General features: G+C 47.5%; 1 protein-coding gene across 5 annotated transcripts in view; it reads left to right on the top strand.

The window, feature by feature from the left end:
- The window catches only part of MKNK1 (MAPK interacting serine/threonine kinase 1), a 42,673-nt gene that overhangs the window by 21,222 nt on the left and 1,923 nt on the right, over positions 1 to 19,528 (top strand). For 3 of the 5 annotated variants that reach the window (XM_079921188.1, XM_079921187.1, XM_079921189.1), the window contains 10 exons: positions 984 to 1,081; positions 3,837 to 3,916; positions 5,476 to 5,549; positions 7,606 to 7,710; positions 10,809 to 10,864; positions 14,091 to 14,186; positions 16,313 to 16,507; positions 17,186 to 17,350; positions 18,791 to 18,834; positions 19,150 to 19,185. In XM_079921188.1, the coding sequence (XP_079777314.1) occupies positions 984 to 1,081; positions 3,837 to 3,916; positions 5,476 to 5,549; positions 7,606 to 7,710; positions 10,809 to 10,864; positions 14,091 to 14,186; positions 16,313 to 16,507; positions 17,186 to 17,350; positions 18,791 to 18,834; positions 19,150 to 19,185 (949 nt within the window). The remainder of the gene's footprint in view (positions 1 to 983; positions 1,082 to 3,836; positions 3,917 to 5,475; positions 5,550 to 7,605; positions 7,711 to 10,808; positions 10,865 to 14,090; positions 14,187 to 16,312; positions 16,508 to 17,185; positions 17,351 to 18,790; positions 18,835 to 19,149; positions 19,186 to 19,528) is intronic. The other 2 variants (XM_079921190.1, XM_079921191.1) reach the window with 2 other exon arrangements.

Here is a 19,528-nt window from a genome sequence, read left to right as displayed (position 1 = left end):
TATACTTTCACCCAGGCCTATTGCTGTGTTAGAGCCTCTCTGACTCAGCACCCTAAAAACCTCAAGGCATCTGTTTGCATCTTCTGTCTCCTGTTTCCTGCCGGTGACTTCTGAAAATGTCTCAAAAACCTCCGACTTAGGGCTTCCCTGGTGGCGCAGTGGTTGAGAGTCCGCCTGCCGATGCAGGGGACACGGGTTCGTGCCCTGGTCCGGGAGGATCCCACATGCCTCGGAGCGGCTGGGCCCGTGGGCCATGGCCGCTGGGCCTGTGCATCCGGAGCCTGTGCTCCGCAATGGGAGGGGCCGTGGCGGTGAGAGGCCCGCGTACCGCAAAAAAAAAAAACCTCCGACTTCCATTGTGTGTGGTATAAAATAAAACAGTGCTTTATCCCCCTTTGTATCACCAGTTCCTAGCACAGAGCTGGGCACATAGGAGGTGCTCAACAAATGAGTAAATGAATGAATGATGTCCATTCAAATCACATCCCTTCTGTGAGGATCCCCCAGACTCCCTCAACAGATTTAACCTTTCCCTTCCCCTGCTTTTTTTTACTATGTCTTGTCCCTCTGTGATAGTAGAGTGCTGACCACTGCCCGGTTTATTCTGGGGTCACTTGGGTATGTGTCTGTCTTCCCCACTGGATCGTGACTCTCAAAGGGCAGGGACTATACTTTATTCCTCGCTGTGTCCCCATCGATGTCGTCTGGCACATAGTAGGTACTCGGGAAGCATGTGCCGAATTGAACCTCTTTCACTGACCTCATCTCTAAAATGAGGAACAAGATCCTTCAGTGATGTGGCCTGGTCGTTATGAAGCCGAGTCCCAAGGCGGCTGGGAGCACTAGACTCTCGTCATTGAGCACTGCAGAGTCCTCGTGCGCCTGCGCTGTCAGACTGGGGAAGCCAAGTGACACAGCTCTTCTTTCCTTCTATGCAAAGGGGTGACTCATCTTGTTATTCTTCTCACCCATTTCACCTCTAGATACGTACAAACTGACCTCTGAGCTGCTTGGAGAGGGAGCCTATGCCAAAGTTCAAGGTGCCGTGAGCCTGCAGAGTGGCAAGGAGTATGCTGTCAAAGTGAGTGTCTCATCCGGATGCCAGGCTTTACTTTGCAGGTGGTCAGTCTTAGCTTGTCCTAAACCAGATAAATTTTATATTCTGCGATATAGTGGCTTAATAAGAACGGGAGCTCTGAAGCTGGATTCATTGGATTCACTGGTTTCTCTACTTACTTGCCGTGTAACATTGGGCAAGTTACTTAACCTCTTTGTCCTTCAGTTTCCTCATCTGTATAATGAGTGTAATAACAGAACCGATATAGTATATAGTATTGTCATGAGGATTAAATAAGTTGATATGTGTGAAGTGCTTAGAACAATGCCTCTAATGAATGAAGTTAGCTTCAGGGAGCAGACAGTCAGATTTGGAATTAGAGGGCCTATCTGAATCTCTGTTTTGACAAACTACTACTGTTTGACTTGGGGCAAGTCACTGAACCTCTTTCAGCCTCAGTTCCCGCATCTCTAGAATGAAGATAATAATACCTGCCCTTCCTGTCTCATGGAATAGTTATGAAGATGAAAACAAAAATGAACTGGTAGAAGTAGAAACATTTTATAAATTACAAGATGCTATACAAGTGATGTACAGCAATGTGGTGATGAGGACCGAGCACTCAGCTGTGTGGCAGGAGAGGTGACTTCCAGCTGCATGACCGTGGAGTGGCTCACCGTATCCCTCTGTGCTTCCATTTGCCGACTCTACATGGAAGAAGGGATGGATCTAGAGCAGTGGTTCTCAAAGTGTGGTCCCTGCACCAGCAGTACCAGCATGGCCTAGGAACTTGTTAGAGATACAAATTATCTGGCCCTATCCCAGACCTCCTGAATCAGAAACCAGAGGTAGGCCCCAGCAACATTAATTTTAACAAGCTGTCCGGGTGATTCTGGTATCCAGCAAAGTGTTCAAATCATCTGCCAGAGCCACCAGGTCTAAGTGCCACCTCATATGGGCAAACCCAGCCAAATTGGCTCCTGAAAGAAATGTTTCTTCTTTTAACCAACTGGTCATAGTCCTAGTCGCAGCTGGATTTATAAAGGAGAACACTTCTGCTAAGCCATGTCCCTTTTTGCTGGAGTGTTGCTTCATATGGTAACAAAAGCATTATCTCGATTCCTTGTTGGAAACAGGTCAGTATAAATTACAAGTAATTTTTTTAAAAAAATATGCCTAAGTGTGGTAAAAAACACAAATGTAAATTGATTTTCAAAGATGTGAATACATTTATGGATGACAGAACTATTTCTTCAAGGCTGCCCTTCCTTCATGCTCCATGGCATCTTTGGGCAAACACCAGACCTGGGCTTGGCAATTCTTTGGTTTCAGCAGTTCTGCCCATGTCTCATGTCTCTTCTGTTCTTTGAAAGCTCCCCAGACGTGGGCTACTTCTCCAGCCTGGCTCCACAGTACTTGGTTTTATTAGGACTTTCCCTACAGGCATCCAACTGATGAATCCTAGAGTCTCACGGTTGGAATGGAATTTCAAGGTAATCTGGTCCTCAGCCTCCCCTGTAACTCTTCACATAGTTTTCCATGTTTGGCACCCGCCACCCCCATCTCTGGTAGCAGGAGCTCATTACCTCCTCAGAAAAGTATGCCATTGCTGAATAGTTGCCTGCTAGAAAGTTCTTCCTGACTTTGATCTGCTTGGTGAACAAATGAGCTGAATAGCTTCTGTGCCCCAGCACCTCACCTCTCTGACAGCTCAGAAAATGGGTTCAGTGGTCTACTAACAGACATGTACTTGTTTAGAAAATTACTTGATTGTGGATGTTTGTGCTGCTGCATATTGGAGAAGTGTGAAGTGTCCTTGACAGCAGTCTTGGAATGAAGGAACCAGATGTCTGTCCACTCCGCACATCGAACTATAAGGCAGAGCCAGCTCTGCAGAAGACTTGCCCACAGGCTCTACTAGCAACGGTTTGGGGCTCTGGATGGGTCTGTAGAGATGTGCACGGTCAGCCAGTCCCTGTGTAAGCCACCTGCTCAGCTGTTGGCTCCCCCATTCCTTCAGTCAGTACTTGCCAGGCATCTCCATGTACAGGTGGGGAGGGGGAGCAGCCCACAGTATCATAGGAGGGACAGAGCCTCTAGGTTCTGTGAGAAAAAGCTGTGTAGGATATAAGCAGGTATAGGATAGCAAGGGCCTTGGAGGCAGCTCTGGGCTTGAATTGCAGCCCTGCCACTTACCAGAGCTGTGGGCAAAATGTTTTACCTCTGCCTATCTTTCGGGATTGTAAGGATTAAGGATTAAGGATTAACTGAGATTATGTACCTAAATGACTTAATACGGTGCCTGCCAAAGGTAGATTCTCAGAAGAATTGCATAGGTGGCATCTGAGCTGGGCCTTGGGGCTTTAGTTCCTCTTCACTGTATCCCTTATTCCCCTTGCTCTTCCTCCAGCACTAGAAGATCCTTTAGTAGAGCTTGTAAATTCTTATCCTTAAAGCAGACTGAGATGTTTTCAGGGTAGGAGTTTGGTAGAGCTGGTTCTTTGTCTTGCTGGCTGCCTCGGTCTCCCCTGGGCGGCTGGGGGTAGCAATCTCACAGGCTTCGATGGTGATGTACTTGGCCAGAGTCAAACAAGCCCAGGTGGGCTAGAAAGCCCTGGGGCCAGTCGGTTGCTTTGCTGACAGAGCCACAAGGCCTACTCCAGACTTGCGCTTGAAACTGGATTTGGCCTGAATTTGGCCTTGCACTGTCCCAGAGGGCACCCGCTGAGGGGTGTTTTGACCAGGTGGGTGTATATGACAGATTTTATTTTTCACACAGATCATTGAAAAACATGCAGGACACAGTCGGAGTAGGGTATTTCGGGAGGTGGAGACGCTGTATCAGTGTCAAGGAAACAAGTGAGTATAGTGTTGGGTTACCTGCTGCTTCTCTGGGGGGATGCTTGGCTGCAGAAAAGGAAGTTATTCTTACCATCTCCTGACCCCAGCAGTTAGCTCTCACTCTTTCCCCCAGAACTGTGTATAACTCCTTCCATCTTTCAGTGTTGAGAGAGAGAGAGAGAGAGAGGAAAAGCAGCAGCAGCAAAGAAGCTGTCTTCTATTTAGGCTGAAATACTGTACATATCAGGAATTTATGCAAGTTAGAAGAGCAAGCAATCTGAATCAGTGGCTGCTTGGGAAAAAACGGGGTTTTATTTCTTTCAAGTGCCTGTGGAAAGCAGGCTGACTGAGTGTTGCCTAGTAGAAATCTGTAGGGACCTGCTTTAGTTAATAGTTGAGGATGATGAGAACTATTAAGACTATTTGCGCTTTCTGTTCCTAGCATATTTATATACGTGCAGCTACTACTAAGGGTCCTGAAACCTTGTTTAACACTCGTTGCTTGATAACTGGGCCAAGGTGGTGTCTAGCCCCGTCTTAGTCTACTCACCACCCTCTCCAAATGAATGGCTCTCCCACTGTGGCTTTAAATCAGGGTGACCTCTAAGACGCCGCTCCCGCCTCTCTCTCCATGGCAGGGTCAGCAGGGAGCCAGTGGCCAGTATTGATGGTTTTGTCATTAAGCTTGGAGGAAGGGGGCTGCTGTTGATTTAACTCCAGGCACTGCCTCTACAATCTTCTTTCAAATTAGGCCATTTGGCCATCTTATTCGGACGCCCTTTTGCTAGTAAATGTCCGGTGTCTCCCAAAATGGTCAGCATTTTTTATGAGGAACAGATTTTTATTTTCAGCCCTACAGCTTCTGAGTTCAGCATTACAGACTCTACTTGGTTTATTTCGTTCTTTAAAAGAAAAAAAGCCCCCAACACCTCCAATATCCAGGCTGGTGGCTTCCCTACTGAGTTACAAGACGACCTTGTTGGCAGAGCGCAGTAACGCTCAGGCAGGCAGAGAGTGCTCACCGGGGAAGGCCACAAGTGCTACAGTGGCCGGGAACGCAGCCGTTTCATTAAGTAGCGCTTAGCAGTTAGGGCCTAGCGGTGCCCACGTTAGGCCCCAAGTCTATTTGACAGATGTTTCCATTTTCTCCAGGCAATGTAAATACTGCCCCGTGATTTATGGGCAAGAGGGAGGGCAGGTAATTATTTGCTGCTTGCCTCCAGGACACACACCTACTATTCAGTGTTATTAGCCGCAATTGCTTCCAGTCGGCTGCAGATTTTATTCAGTTTAATGTGACTGGGACTTTTTTATAACTCTACCTAGTGGGTTTTAGGGTTGGGGTTTGACAGCACAGACTTGGTGAAAACACCAGAGACTAAACATTATGGAAAGATAAGGTGACCTGAATCTTGCTAACACCATTGGCTACTTCTCAAACATGGGGCTTTAATAAGCATTCTGATTTCAAGTTGATTTCTGCCCTGTTACAGGGCATTGGTTTTTGTTTTGTTTTGTTTTTTCATCGTGTATTTGTAAGTGGGCTTCAATATATAATACTGTTTTCCCTATTTAAGGAACATTTTGGAGCTGATTGAGTTCTTTGAAGACGACACAAGGTTTTACTTGGTCTTTGAGAAATTGCAAGGAGGTACTTACTGTTGAGTATGTGTTTGGACTTCTGATTAAGACCCAGGGCGGTGATCATCCATCATGAATCCCAGAGACTTCTAAAATGAGTCAAGCTAATAAAAAGGATGAAGGACTTAAAACTGCCCTTGATTTGGGAGAAGGAAGGCCGGAGGGAAGGATGTAATTAGCATTTTGCAGAACTCAGAATGTCACCTGTGTGGACTTCTATTGCCGTCTCATTATAATAGGACTCATATATAGATACATTTAGTCATCAATTTATCAATCCATTGTTTTGATACATTCACTATTTAATGAAGTTAATTATGGGGTGGGAGCTCTTGCATTCATTGTGAAGTCTAAAAAGGCTCACCAGAAGATACCATCCTTCAGATGGACAGATGCCATTCTCGACCATCACCACTGTCACCCACACACATGATCACCGGAATATATATTTAAGTTGCTTTTCTGACATAGAGAAGCCCTTTCTCTCCCCATCACTCACCCAGCCCTAGGAAGCATTTGCAAGGTGAAGGTTAGGGAGGATGTCTGGAGCCTAGTCTAGTGGAGGGCTACACGGAGTGGTTTGGTGGTTAAGGGAGCTCCATCGCTTACTAGCTGTGTGACCTTGAGCAAGTCACGTAATCTTTCCCAACAGTATTCTCTATATCTGTAAATAAGGGTAATGACAGCACCTACCTCCTTGGGACACTGTGCAGATTAAATGAGATAATTCATGTGAAATGCTTAGCTCAGTGCCCCATAGGCACTAAGGGTTCAATAAATGTCAGCTGTAACAATTGGGTATGCTGGGGGCTATCTTAGAATTGTGTAGAGTATTACTCGCCACTCTCCCTTTTAACAAATTTGAAAACGAGAGACTCACTACAGTAGAGCAAGCCTGAGACCTAGCCAAGAGCCAGTTTTCTCAGAATGTTCCACAGCGTGTTGGGATCCTTTGATTCTTTAATCTGGCAAGTGGAAGATCTTTCATCCCCTCCCCATGACAAAAACCAGAGATAATAAGTAAACATGTGCCATTTTTAGGATACAGAGATGACACCTTCTGCCCCAAAATGCTGGCTTCCAGTGGTGAGCACAGACCACATGGAGCCAAGCCATATGTTCGTGCCTGTGTCTACCCCGCCCCTCCCAACCACACCAGCACCATGAATTACCTGTCTGAGATGCTTGATGCAGCCGGGGTCATCAGTAACTATATCACTTAGAGCGCAGCTCTACTGAGGGCAGACTCAGCGGGTAAAGAGAGTATGTGGTTGCCTCAGGAAAACCCATCTCCCCAGGAGTCAGACCATAGGTCCTGCTGAGGAGAAGTCTGCACAGGCTCCGAGACCCGACTTACTGGGCTTGGGTCCTGATGATGCCACCACTTCCTGGTGTATGATCTTGAGCAAGTTGCTTAACCTTTCTTGGCTTCAGGTTCCCCATCTATAGCTATGTAGTGGGGATGACTCTATTTTGTACATCTTGTACAATTGCAATGAGGATAAAATAATCTATTTAAAGAGTATCACATAGTGCTTTGTATATAGTTAACTACCCAGTAAATGTTAGCCATTGACAACAAAATAATAATAATAAATGGGAAAGTTCGGGGGGAAAGCCATTTTTTTCCCTTTACTAGACCTTTACATAACGCGTAAAGGTGTGGCTTTTCCATTTGAAGGCATGTGCTTTTGTTTGGACTGAGATCAGATGCAAGGGAGGAAAAGTTCCTCTAGAGAGGCCCCAACCTCGTGTGGATTCACTTTTAGTTCTTTTCAATTTCAGAAGCCGAATCTACCCCAGTGGCATTAATATTTTTGGTCACTTAAATGGTATTCTCTCTCCCTTCTGTGCTTATCATAGACAGATACAGAAGATAGGCTTCCAGTTCTGTTTGGTCCAGTTTTGTGCTGGTACCTGCTCTGTGCCAGGTACCACACTGCTGCTGGATATTTAGCGATGAATAAGCCTATGTCCCCACCCCAAACTTTTGAAAACTTGGCCTCTGAGAAGTTACACTTACTAGAGCCTGAAAAGGCATTCCTCTGTGTCCCTCTGCTCTCCAGGCTCCATCCTGACCCACATCCAGAAGCAGAAGCAATTCAACGAGCGAGAAGCCAGCCGAGTGGTGCAGGATGTCGCCGCAGCCCTTGACTTCCTGCACACCAAAGGTTAGCCAGGCCTTGGCCGTGGTGGGTGGATTGGGCTGGTTGCCTCTGAGGACCAAGGGAGAGGGGCAGGCCAGGTAGAGGGCTGGGCCAGGAGCTGGTACAGCTGGCAGGCCCACCCAGGAGGGTGAGGGGGCAGGCCAGGGTGGCTTCTAGATCTCTGATGTGAATGGTGGGTAGACGTGGAGCTATTAAGCAGGATAGGGATACAGGAGAAAGAGCAAGGAGTAAAAAACAATGAATTTCATGCTGAACAAGGTATGTCTGAGTGTGTGTATGTGCATGATCCTTTACTAATGAAGAAGGCAAAACTCATGCATAATATGACCTAGACTCTAATATAAATATTTGGGTATTATTCAGTCTAGTGTTTTAAAATATATCACCTGTGTCTCTCTTTTCAAAATTGGCATGGTAGTATACCTGTAGTTTTATATCTTGTTCACAATAAATGGGAAATGCATTTTTCTATTAACATGGTGAGTTTGAGGTATCTGTTGAACATTGTGTAAATAGCAAGCTACTATTGTTTGAATTACACTTCAGTTTACAGTTCCTTAGCTAGAACTTTTGTAGTAAATTAAATATTTTTGCAAATTATATGTTTTTGCATTTCTTGAAATATGTTTGACTATTACATATGTTTTTAAAATTTGCCTAACAGCAGTGCCATGGCAAAAATGAATTCTGGCTTCACCTTTTTACCAGCTGTGTGCTCTCTCAGTAACAATGCCTACCTCCTAGAGCTATGGTGAGAATTAAGAGAGATAATAATGACATCATCAACAGTAGCTAACACTTACGTAGCCCTTGTTATGTGCCAGGCACTAGCCTGGGCCTTTTATATATATTGATTCACTTACATAATTGTGTGTCTCTTGTGTATGTGTTGTATACTTATAACATATACATATATAGGTGGAGCATAGTGCCCGGCACATAGTAGTTCTTCAGTAACATTTCTTCCACCCTCCTCCCCCACCAGGCAGAAGGCATTTTTACTCCGCATACTGATTCCCTTAAAATTACACACTCTGCCTGGTGGGCGTGGGGGTGGAGCACATGCTCTGAGACTTAGTTCTGCTCCCTTCACTTCCATGGACGTTGGCCAGCCTCATTGGTTGTGAGCGCTCAGGTCCGCTTGCAGGCATGCTGCTCCCGTATACCACTATGTGCCAGTGATACCGTGCAGGCTGGTGAGACCTGTGCCGGAGGGGAGGTTCACCAGTCCACCTCGCTTCCTCCTGTGGCTGAGGAGAGTGCTCCGTGCTGACGCTGCCCATGTTGGGGGCCTGACTTGCACATGGGATGAAAATTCCTAGAAGGGGGTGTCTGTACTTTGCACAGCATGATGAATAGCAGTAGTTCTGTTTCTGAAAGCTGGGATGCTTGTACGTAACACCTGCCTGACAGAGATTTACAACTGCTCCCCAAGCTGCCTCTGTAGATTGCAAAACTGGGTCACACTTTTTATAAGATCCATACCTTGGAGGGGGGTAAAGGCAGGTTTTTTTGTGTGTTTTTGTGTGTTTGTTTTTTTTTTTTTTTTTACCAGAACGCACTACAGGGAACAGAGGCTGGTGGTGTCTTAGGAGTTCTGAAGTGCTAGTTAACATCTAGCTGGCCAGCTGCCCATGTGACTAGAAGTTGGAGGGGATGAAAAACGATTTGCAGCTGAACTTGGCTGTTTTCTAAATAACTTTATGCTGGAAAGATGAATTGGGCTAGAATGGGTCAGCCTGAAACAAGTTCCATATTTTAAATACTGGACATACTGCAGCTCAACCTCTGGGAAATGAACCGGAGCAGTTCGATGGCCGGTGTGCTCACCGAGGAGGCCCACTATTACGGCCTGGCTCTCAGTTCGCAGGCCAGGGGACAACGGGGCCATCGACACCTATTTGGAGAGTAAGGCTCCACGTGTGGTTCATGATCCTTTTGTGGGAGCATTTGCTGTAATGGAAAATATCTTTCACTTTTAACGCGGCGAGCTGCAGCCCAGCTCAATTTGTGCAGCCTGGACGTAGTCGCTCTGGGTTCTCATTCAGTTAGGTGACTGATGAAGTTACTTAGGCTGCTGGAGCTCAGGTTCTTCTTCCGTAGTGAAGTGTCTCCTGCTGGGGATCTAGAGGGCTGCTGAGAAGTTGATCAGCAAGGGAGTTGTAGTGAAGCAGAGTCTGCTTTTCCCCATTATTCCACGAATCCTCTGCTACTTCCCAGTACTTCCAAGCAGTAGCTATTTGGCTTTTGCTTGACTTTACAGCCCTCTATCTCTGTGCCGTACACTCTGCAGGAGGAAAAAGGAATGGGAGGTTTCTGTGTCCACCACTAGAACACCATGGCCATGAGTTGGTTCTTTGTCTCTGTCTTTGGTTAAAGGGGTTTGCCCCCAGGTGCCTTCTTGGCCAGTTCAGCAACTTTTAATGCCTCACAGGGTAGGCTGTAAATCCGCAGTCTTCTTCAAGGAGGTCTGACCAAAATACAGGAGAGGTTTCTCTTAAGAACAGCACCCTCGGGCCAAAGCTGTCCTTGCTGAGCTTCTGGCAGGACTGTCTTGGACATGCAGAGCAGGTGAGAAGGGAACCAGACAAGCTTTGGGAGACTTGTTAACTAATGCTTGATCCTCTGAACATTCAGGGAGTCCCACTGAAGGAATCATTTTTTTTTTGAATCGGCCACACAAGAAGGAATGAGATAGAGCAGTCCCAGCCCCCTGAGATGCTCTTAAACAAGGCACTAATTATTTCTTCATTGCTGTTCCAAGCATCGCTGTTTGCAGGGCTCTTTGCTCTGCTTCATATTAGGCTGCTTATTCTGGGTTGTCAGTGCGGTGCTGAGAGGTAGGCTGGCTGGGATTCATTTAGCCCTTCTTATCCCTGACTGACTTCTAAAGCTTTTGCTTCAAAAGAACTTGCAGAATCAGCTGTGCTTTTGGTTTGCGTCTCTGGCTACTTCTGCCTCCTGCAGCTAGTTGATTTTTTAATGTACCATAATTGGGAATTAATTTGCGAACAACAGCATTTGGAAAAAATTAATTGTGTGTGGAATGTTTGATACTCAAGGGCATATGTTAACCATTTCTTTGCTCTTTGTCATTTCAGGCATTGCTCACCGCGATCTGAAGCCAGAAAATATATTGTGTGAATCTCCAGAAAAGGTACTTAGGGCCTGATTTGGGATGTCACAGTTCATACTGACTCAGGGAAGCCACCCTTACTTTCAGTGTAAATCATTAGCAGCTCTCTCGGCCTCAGGTACCAAGTTGAACTGATTATTAGAGGCACATGAGAATATTATACCTAACGTGTAGTGTTTCTACATCCCAAGTAGGGCTAATCCTTGGCCCTTCGGTGCTCTTTATCAGCAGATTGGCTTAAGCCTGAGTGTTTGTAAAATATATGAGACCTGCACAAAATGAATGTTTTCTAATCCAATGCACCTACCTTTAGAGCAGTAGATGTGAGTCAGACAGCACCTCCATCTTACATCAAGCAAATCTCTGCCTGTAAATGATGTTTATGTTATGGTATATATGCCTGCCGGTGTCCACCACTAGAAGTGATAATTAGGAAGCAAGTTCTTGAAAAGGGTTTCTGCTTCCATTTTTATTTCCAAAGATGCCCATTAAAAAGAAGACATTTATACTTGGTGTTGAACAAATGCAGCCTATTTTAATCTTTATCTTAATCTATTAGTAAATGGAAGTGTTTGCATCTTCATAGCATGTATGAATTTGACAAAGTCTTTGTTTGTTAGGAGGGACTTAGGCCCAGGTGGTTTTGATGGCCCACATTCCTAGCTGTGTGTGTATACATGTGCATATGCATGACACACGTATCTTGGTCTGGATTAGGGGAGAACTCATAAATAAGGAGTGGCTGTGAGGGAACATGTGAGTCAGCCTGCTACTTACAATGCTTTTGTGGGGAATAGAAATGTATTCGCTCAAATAAATCTTGTGACTTCCTGTCAGTGGCTCTGGCATAAAACTTTATAATTTATCATGATTATCATTATGGTTATTATTAATAATTATGTTTAACATTTCTTGAGCACTTAACATTGTACCAGGCACTTACACTTGTTTTATCTAGTATTTATAAAATCTCATGAGGTAGACACTATTATTATATTCATTTTATGGGGATAAGGAAACTGAAGCTTAGGTAGATTTAGAAACTTGCCCAAAGTCACTCAGCTGTTAAGTAGTAGAGATTAAAACTAAGGTAGGCTGACCCCAGACTCCACTGGTGCTCTGAACTACTCTGTCATAGTGCCTCTGGTTTATAGTGTACTTTCATGTCTTTTGTTTCATTTGATGTTCATGACACAGGTTTGTTGCCCCTTTTTATGGCTGACGTTAAAATTAAGAGAGACTGAGTGTAAAAAGACATTATCAAGAAAGTGAAAAAACAACCCATAGAATGGGAGAAAATATTTGCAAATCATATGTCTGATAAGGGTTTAATATCCAAAATATATAAAGAACTTCTAAAACTCAATATCAAAAAGACAATTTAAAAATGGGAAAAGGGCTTCAAAAGACATTTCTCCAAAGAAGGTATACAAATGGCCAGCAAGAACATGAAAAGGGGCTTCCCTGGTGGCGCAGTGGTTGAGAGTCCGCCTGCTGATGCAGGGGACGTGGGTTCGTGCCCCGGTCCGGGAGGATCCCACATGCTGCGGAACGGCTGGGCCCATGAGCCATGGCCGCTGAGCCTGCGCGTCCAGAGCCTGTGCTCCACAGTGAGAGAGGCCACAACAGTGAGAGGCCCGCGTACCCCAAAAAAAAAAAAAAAAAAGAACATGAAAAGATGCTCAACATCCTTAGTCATCAGGGAAATGCAAATCAAAACCACAGTGAGATACCATGTCACACCTACTGGGATAGTTACAATACAGAAAATAGAAAATAAAAGGAGTTGATGAGGACGTGGGGAAATGGGGTCTCTTCCCCATCGCTGGTGGGACTATAAAACAGTTCAGCCACTGTGGAAGACAGTTTGGCAGCTCCTCAAAAAGCTAAGCATAGCATTACCATAGCACTCAGCAATTCCACACCTGTGTATATACCCAAAAGAGTTGAAGACAGAGACTTGAACATCAATGTTCACAGCAGCACTAGTCATAATAGCCAAAGCCGGAAACAGCCCAAGTGTCCTCAGCAGATGAATGGCTGAACAAAATGTGGTATATCTATATAATGGAATATTGTTCAGCCGTAAAACAGAATGAAGTTCTGACGCGTGCTGCCCCATGGATGAACCTTGAAGCCAGTATGCTAAATGAAATAAAAGGACAAACTTTGTGTGATTCCACTTATGTGAAATATCTGGAATAGGCAAATTCATAGAGACGAAAAGTAGATTAAATGTTACTGGGGCTGGAGAGAGGGGAAATGGGGAGTTATTGCTTAATGGGTAGAGTTTCTGTTTGATGTGATGTGACAGTTTTGGAAACATACTGGTAGTGGTTGCCCAACAGCATGAATGTAATAATGCTACTGAATTGTACACTTGAAAATGGTTAAAAGGGCATGTTTCTGTTATATATATTTTAACCACAGTGAAAAAGAGAAGCTAAGTGAAAAAGAAAAGAAGAAAGCTAGAATGTAAGGCAGAGAAAAGGGAGGGAGGAAAGAAAGAGAGGTGGGAGCTGCAGTAGGTAAATGGCAAATGGGGCCTAGCACTTTTGACTGGCTGCTGTGCTATTCCACCACGCAGGCCATTCTCATGCACTCACACAGCGCCTCCCACTTGGCTCCAGAGATGACTCATGCTCTCTGCAGTCTCAGGTGCAGCATCTAGTCCCAGTGGACTGGGCTGCTATGTTGATGCTGCCTAGAGTGACCAACCATCCCAGTTTGCTCGGGCCTAAGGGATTTCCTGGAATGCAGGACTCCCGGTGCTTAAACCCAACAAAACCCCAAGTAAGCAAAGACAGGTTGGTCACCCTAAGCCACCTGAGGTGGTCAAGGGTTTTATGCAAAACTCCTTTGCCCTGCAGTGAGTGAGCTACAAGGAGTCTTTCCGGAATACGTGCTAACTTCGCTAACTTCTGAGTTGCAACCTACATTGTTGGTGAGAGTTCCATAGGTTTGCTCCCTGTCTTATACGAAGTTCACAACCACAGTCTGACCCCGTGTAGTGCACACATTTTCTCCTAGCCGGGAAATAAGGAAAGAGCATGGAGAAGAGGACACCTTAGGACAAATCCTCAGGTGATTTCTAGTTCACTCAAGAAGAGGAAACATGACTGCCAGGTAAAGCTGGGCTTCAGCGTGGCAGCCACACTGTGGCAGTATATACCCACATAGACACGCGGTCTCCTCACGCCCCTTGGCTGCTCCTATTTGTAACGTTGCTTCCTGCTTTCCGTTTCAGGTGTCTCCGGTGAAAATCTGTGACTTTGACTTGGGCAGTGGGGTGAAACTGAACAACTCCTGCACCCCCATAACCACACCAGAGCTGACCACTCCAGTATGTATGGCTGGGCACCTGTGCCCTCTCCTTCTGAGCTCCTGTCCCTAATGCTCTGGAGACCAGAACAGAGGGCTAAGGAAGGGAAACCAAGTGTATCTGCTGCTGCCTGAGTTGTTGTTTGGCCTCACTTCCTATCTTAACAACCACCCCCATCCCCCACCCCTCCCCTGTTTAGGTGCTAGTGGAACTGACATTAGAGCTTTCAGTTTGGGGTGGGTCCACTGCTAATGAGGAGACTAATTATATCCATAAGAACAGGCTGAGCCCTGACTCCTGACCCAGGTGAAGACAGACACTACTCTCAGGCCCACTCTTGCATATGAGCATGTGGACAGCTCCCATTCCCATGGTGGAGTCGGGGCACATCCACCTTATGGTGAAGGTTAGGGAGCATGGCCTCTGTGGCAAGAACTGAGAGGTCTTTGCACGTAAGGGCCTGGCTGAGTTATCCTGTTGCTTCTCTTACTTCCCATTTCCTGCCCAGATGGTGCTGCTGGGAGCTATTTCTTACTAAGACATCTCTTGTACATACTGGATATACTATAATTGTTACAATTCTTTTGAGATTTGCACACTTCAAAAGTGAGTTTTCCTAATTTTTTTTTTTTTGGCTGCATTGGGCCTTTGTTGCTGTGCACGGGCTTTCTCAAGTTGCGACAAGCAGGGGGCTACTCTTCGTTGCAGCACGCGGGCTTCGTAGTTGCAGCACGCAGGCGCAGCAGTGGCGGCACACGAGCTTAGTCGCTCTGCGGCATGTGGGATCTTCCCAGACCAGGGCTCAAACCCGTGTCCCCTGCATTGGCAGGCGGATTCTTAACCACTGCTCCACCACGGAAGTCCCTAATAATCTTTTTTTAAGACGTTTTAAAATATGCCCATGTCTCATTCTAAGCAACATTATTAGAGATGTCTCTGTATTAGCTTCTACTACACTGAACTGCCTTATTCTCAAAGGCATTAACTCTGATTGCCAATAACAAAGAAAATGTCCTTTCTCCACTCGCCATCTTCCCGTCAAATTAGTTGTGTATGTTGCGAGGCTGGGGGGAGGGTTGCCTCCTGGTGAGCCTGAAATAATGAAGAGGGAAGCAAAAAGAGTTTGTTTTGTTTTTATCAGCAGTCTTCTATGCAAGTATAGGAGGAAGGACTCCTGGATTCTTGACCTGGGTTTGCCACTGATGTGCTTGAACAAATCCCTATCCCATTCTAGTCCTTGGTTTTCCCATCCATAAATGGGAGAAGTGAGGAGATCAGCTTTGTTCTAAGAGCTCTCCTAGCTTTGATGGTCTCTTAATTCTAAATTCTTATTCTTCCATGCTCAAAGCTAGCAGGGAAGCTTGGCAGGACTTCACTTTAAGAAATCCTTGCTGGGCTTCCCTGGTGGCGCAGTGGTTAAGAATCCACCTGCCAGTGCAGGGGACACAGGTTTGATCCCTGTTCTGGGAAGATCCCACTTGCCACAGAGCAACTAAGCCCGTGTGCCACAACTACTGAACCTGTGCTCTAGAGCCCATGAGCCACAACTACTGAAGCCCGCATGCCTAGAGCCCTGCTCCGCAAGAAGAGAAGCCACCGCAATGAGAAGCCCACGCACCGCAACCAAGAGTAGCCCCCGCTCGCTGCAACTAGAGAAAAGCCCGCGCGCAACAACAAAGACCCAACTCAGCCAAAAATAAATAAATAAATTTATAAAAAGAAAAAGAAAGAAAGAAATCCTTGCTTTATGGAATTGGATCTCCTCCCGAGAGCTGTGCTCCTGGTACGTTGAAGTATCTGCTCATTGAGTGACTGTTTACAGAGAGCCAGGGCAGGGAGAGATTCCTGGAGCTTCTTGACCAAGGGTCTCTGCCTACTGGAGAAGGACCTGAGAAGATAAGAAGGTGACCTGGAACTAACTGGTCCTGTGGATTGTGGGGAATGATAGGACTCAGTTTACAAATGTCCAGTGGCCCAGCTTTTCTAAGTGCCTGGGTGGCACCAGTCAAGCTCTCTGGCCGACTTTCTCGACAGTTTCTTACTCTGCAACTCCATCCTCTTGCTCAAGTCCCATTACGGTCCCCTCCCTGTGACTAAGCCTCTCTCTTCTCTGCCATTTCCCCATCTCCACCTCTGGCCCTGCCCAGTGTGGCTCTGCAGAATATATGGCCCCTGAGGTGGTAGAAGTCTTCACGGATAAGGCCACTTTTTACGACAAGCGCTGTGACCTGTGGAGCCTGGGTGTGGTCCTCTACATCATGCTGAGTGGCTACCCGCCCTTTGTGGGTCACTGCGGAGCCGACTGTGGCTGGGACCGGGGAGAGGTCTGCACAGTGTGCCAGGTGAGCACAGGGCCTGCTGGGAGGTCAGGTGGCTGGGGGAGGCCAAGCGGGACTGGGCTTGGTGATTGTGCCTGATCTGGAATGGGGTGTATCGTGCCCTTCCCTCTCAGTCCAAGAGCAGCCACCAGGTGAGATGGAGATCATCAGGCCCTCAGTCCAGAGAGGAGCTCAGGGTAGGATTGTTAGAGAATATCATTCCTGAGCTGAGTGAGTCTCAAAGGAGGAGTCTGGCCCCCTCCAGGAGGGGAAGAGAGGCAAGAAATGCAAGTAGAAGGAACAGCACGAGCAAAGATAGGAGGTTTGAAACAGTGGTGTATGTTGAGGGAGGAAGAGGAAGGATAAGGATTCTGGTGGCGGGAGATGAGCCCGGTCATCTGGATGGAGGGCCCTGGATGAAAGGCCGAGGAATTGGGCATTGTTCTCTAGTTGACATTCCTCACTCATCACCCACCTGGCCCTCCAAGTAGCATTGCCATCCCACCCACCCAGGGCGTTCTGTGTGGTTGGATGATTTAGGGGAGGGTGGGGGTTGGGGAAGGGGCCCTAGTCTGGGAAATACCCAGGCCACTAGCCGCAGGTGCAGCTGAGGTCGACTGGACCCACATGATCAGACCATGACAGGCACACTCTGCCCATCCCCTGGCCAGTGTGGCCTCAGTAGAAATTTTCCTTACCTAGAACAAGCTGTTTGAGAGCATCCAGGAAGGCAAGTATGAGTTTCCTGACAAGGACTGGGCTCATATCTCCAACGAGGCCAAAGACCTCATCTCCAAGCTCCTGGTTAGAGACGTGAAACAGAGACTGAGTGCCGCCCAAGTTCTGCAGCACCCATGGGTGCAGGGGGTGAGTGACTGGTTGGGGGGGTGGGGGCGTCCACCTCTTCAGGGCTGCAGCAAGGCATGAGGAAGCTCTCACACCCCCGTGGCTGATCTCAGCTGGAGGGAGCCGGATGGCAGCTTCAACCCCTGTGCACGTAGAACTGAACTGACCCCTGGCCTAACCCCACACCGAGTGCCTTACAGATATCACTGACTGGGCTCTAACCTTGGCCACAGACTAAGCCCCAGGCGGCGCATGCCCCTCTGGAATGGAAAAGGCCTCTGGGAGATTCTCCATGTGCGTCCCACTATTGGCAGAGGCACCCAGCAGAGGGAGCAGCCTGGATGGTAGCACCATCCCCTTATACAGAAGTTTCCTTAGCTGAGAGCGCGCAGAAACAAGGCCTTTCCACCCTGCTTGCTGTGCGGCTGCATTGGGGGCTCATAGGTTCCTCTTGTGCTGCTGGGGTCTGGCTGCAGCTTTCCTGAAAGGCAAAGGCTGGTGTTTTCCCCAAAGGAAAGCTCCAAGTCTTCACTAGAAAACATTTTTAACCATCCTCCTCAGTTAATCATGATACCAGACCTCTGTCCCTCCAAAGGGTCTGCCAAACCTCCTGTGATTTACTGTGTCTTCTTGGTCTGCCAGTCCCTAGCCAGGGGAAGGAAGCAAGCGTTGCCAGCCCCAGTTACAGGTGGGAACCCCATCCATGGGTCTCCAAGTGGCTGATACCCAACCACCCAAGAGCTGCTGCAGCCACCCAAGTGTTGCACCACTGAGCACTTACCACATGCCAGACACTGGCAGTAGTGGGAGGAGCGAGACCCAAGCTCTATCTTCATGTTCTGATGGGGAGAGGGAACCAAGGGAATAAATGATAGGATAGTACGACCGAAGTGTTATCAAAAGTGTTCAGGGGCTTCCCTGGTGGCGCAGTGGTTGAGAGTCCGCCTGCCGATGCAGGGGACACAGGTTCGTGCCCCGGTCCGGGAAGATCCCACATGCCGCGGAGCGGCTGGGCCCGTGAGCCATGGCCACTGAGCCTGCGCATCCGGAGCCTGTGCTCCGCAACGGGAGAGGCCACAACAGTGAGAGGCCCGCGTACTGCAAAAAAAAAAAAGTGTTCAGGGCACCAAAGGACAAGGACCCACCTCTGCTTGGGACAGGGGTTGGGGGGCAGCAAGGAAGGGGGACCCTCTCATGGGAGAAGTGACCCTGGAGCTGGGTCTCGGAGGGTGATTAGGACTTTGCCAGGTAAAGAGAGGGCTCTCCATGCAGAGGCAGCTGGGTTGGGGTCTGTACCTTGCTTTCTGTCTCCTTGGAAGGTCTGACCCTGCAGGCATGCATGGGCAAGTCCCTGTGCTGGGCCCGAGCCTCTAGTAACCTGCCCACTCCGCTGGCTTGGGTGGGGGCAGCTCTTGAAAGCGGGAGCAGCGCTTACCCACACATCTGTCCTTCCCGTTCTAGCAAGCTCCAGAAAGGGGACTCCCCACGCCGCAAGTCCTCCAGAGGTAAATGCTCCTGCTGCACTCCACGCCCTTGCTCATTTGGCTTTGACTTTCCCCTCGAGCTCTCAGCCACACTGGGGCCCATGCCCCCGTGGGGGACGGGGAGTCCATCTCTAGGCTCAGGTATCCTCTTCGTGAATGGGCTCCTGGCCTCCCTCTCCTTGCTCCTCTTCCTTGTCTCCCTCTACACTTTCTCTTCTTCCGCCTGGATGGCTTCCCCTGCCCCAGCATCTTTAAGATCCCGCCTTAGGCTGTTTGCAGGAGAAAAACCTGTTTTGTGGATCCACGTGAATCCTAACTGGAAATCACTGTTTACAGCCCGAAGCATACCAGGATTTCCTTCTACTGCTGCGGGTTGGTGAAAGTAGCAGGAACCTGGGGCCTTGTAAGGCAGAGGGACCAAGTGTCATATACACTACTAGACAAACAATAATAATGGCCACTGTATAGGAAATACTTAACCACCTGCCAGGGATCGTACTAAGGGCTTTACATATATTGAATCTCATGAGCTTTACGATACATTTAAAAAAGGGGCGCTCCTATTGCCCCATTTTATAGATGAGAAAACTGAGGAATAGATAAATCAAGTTAACTTAAGGCTACACAGTAGCCTAGGGAGTGGAACTTTGAACGCAGATGTGTTTGACTCTAGTGCCTTTACCACTAGATCATGTTCCCAGTGAGCACTCCCTAT

This window comes from Stenella coeruleoalba (genome assembly GCF_951394435.1).
Source record: "Stenella coeruleoalba genome assembly, chromosome: 1".
Classification (NCBI taxonomy): Eukaryota; Metazoa; Chordata; class Mammalia; order Artiodactyla; family Delphinidae; genus Stenella; species Stenella coeruleoalba.
The sequence above is the reverse complement of the archived record's forward strand: the minus strand, read 5'-3'. Positions and strand labels throughout refer to the sequence as shown.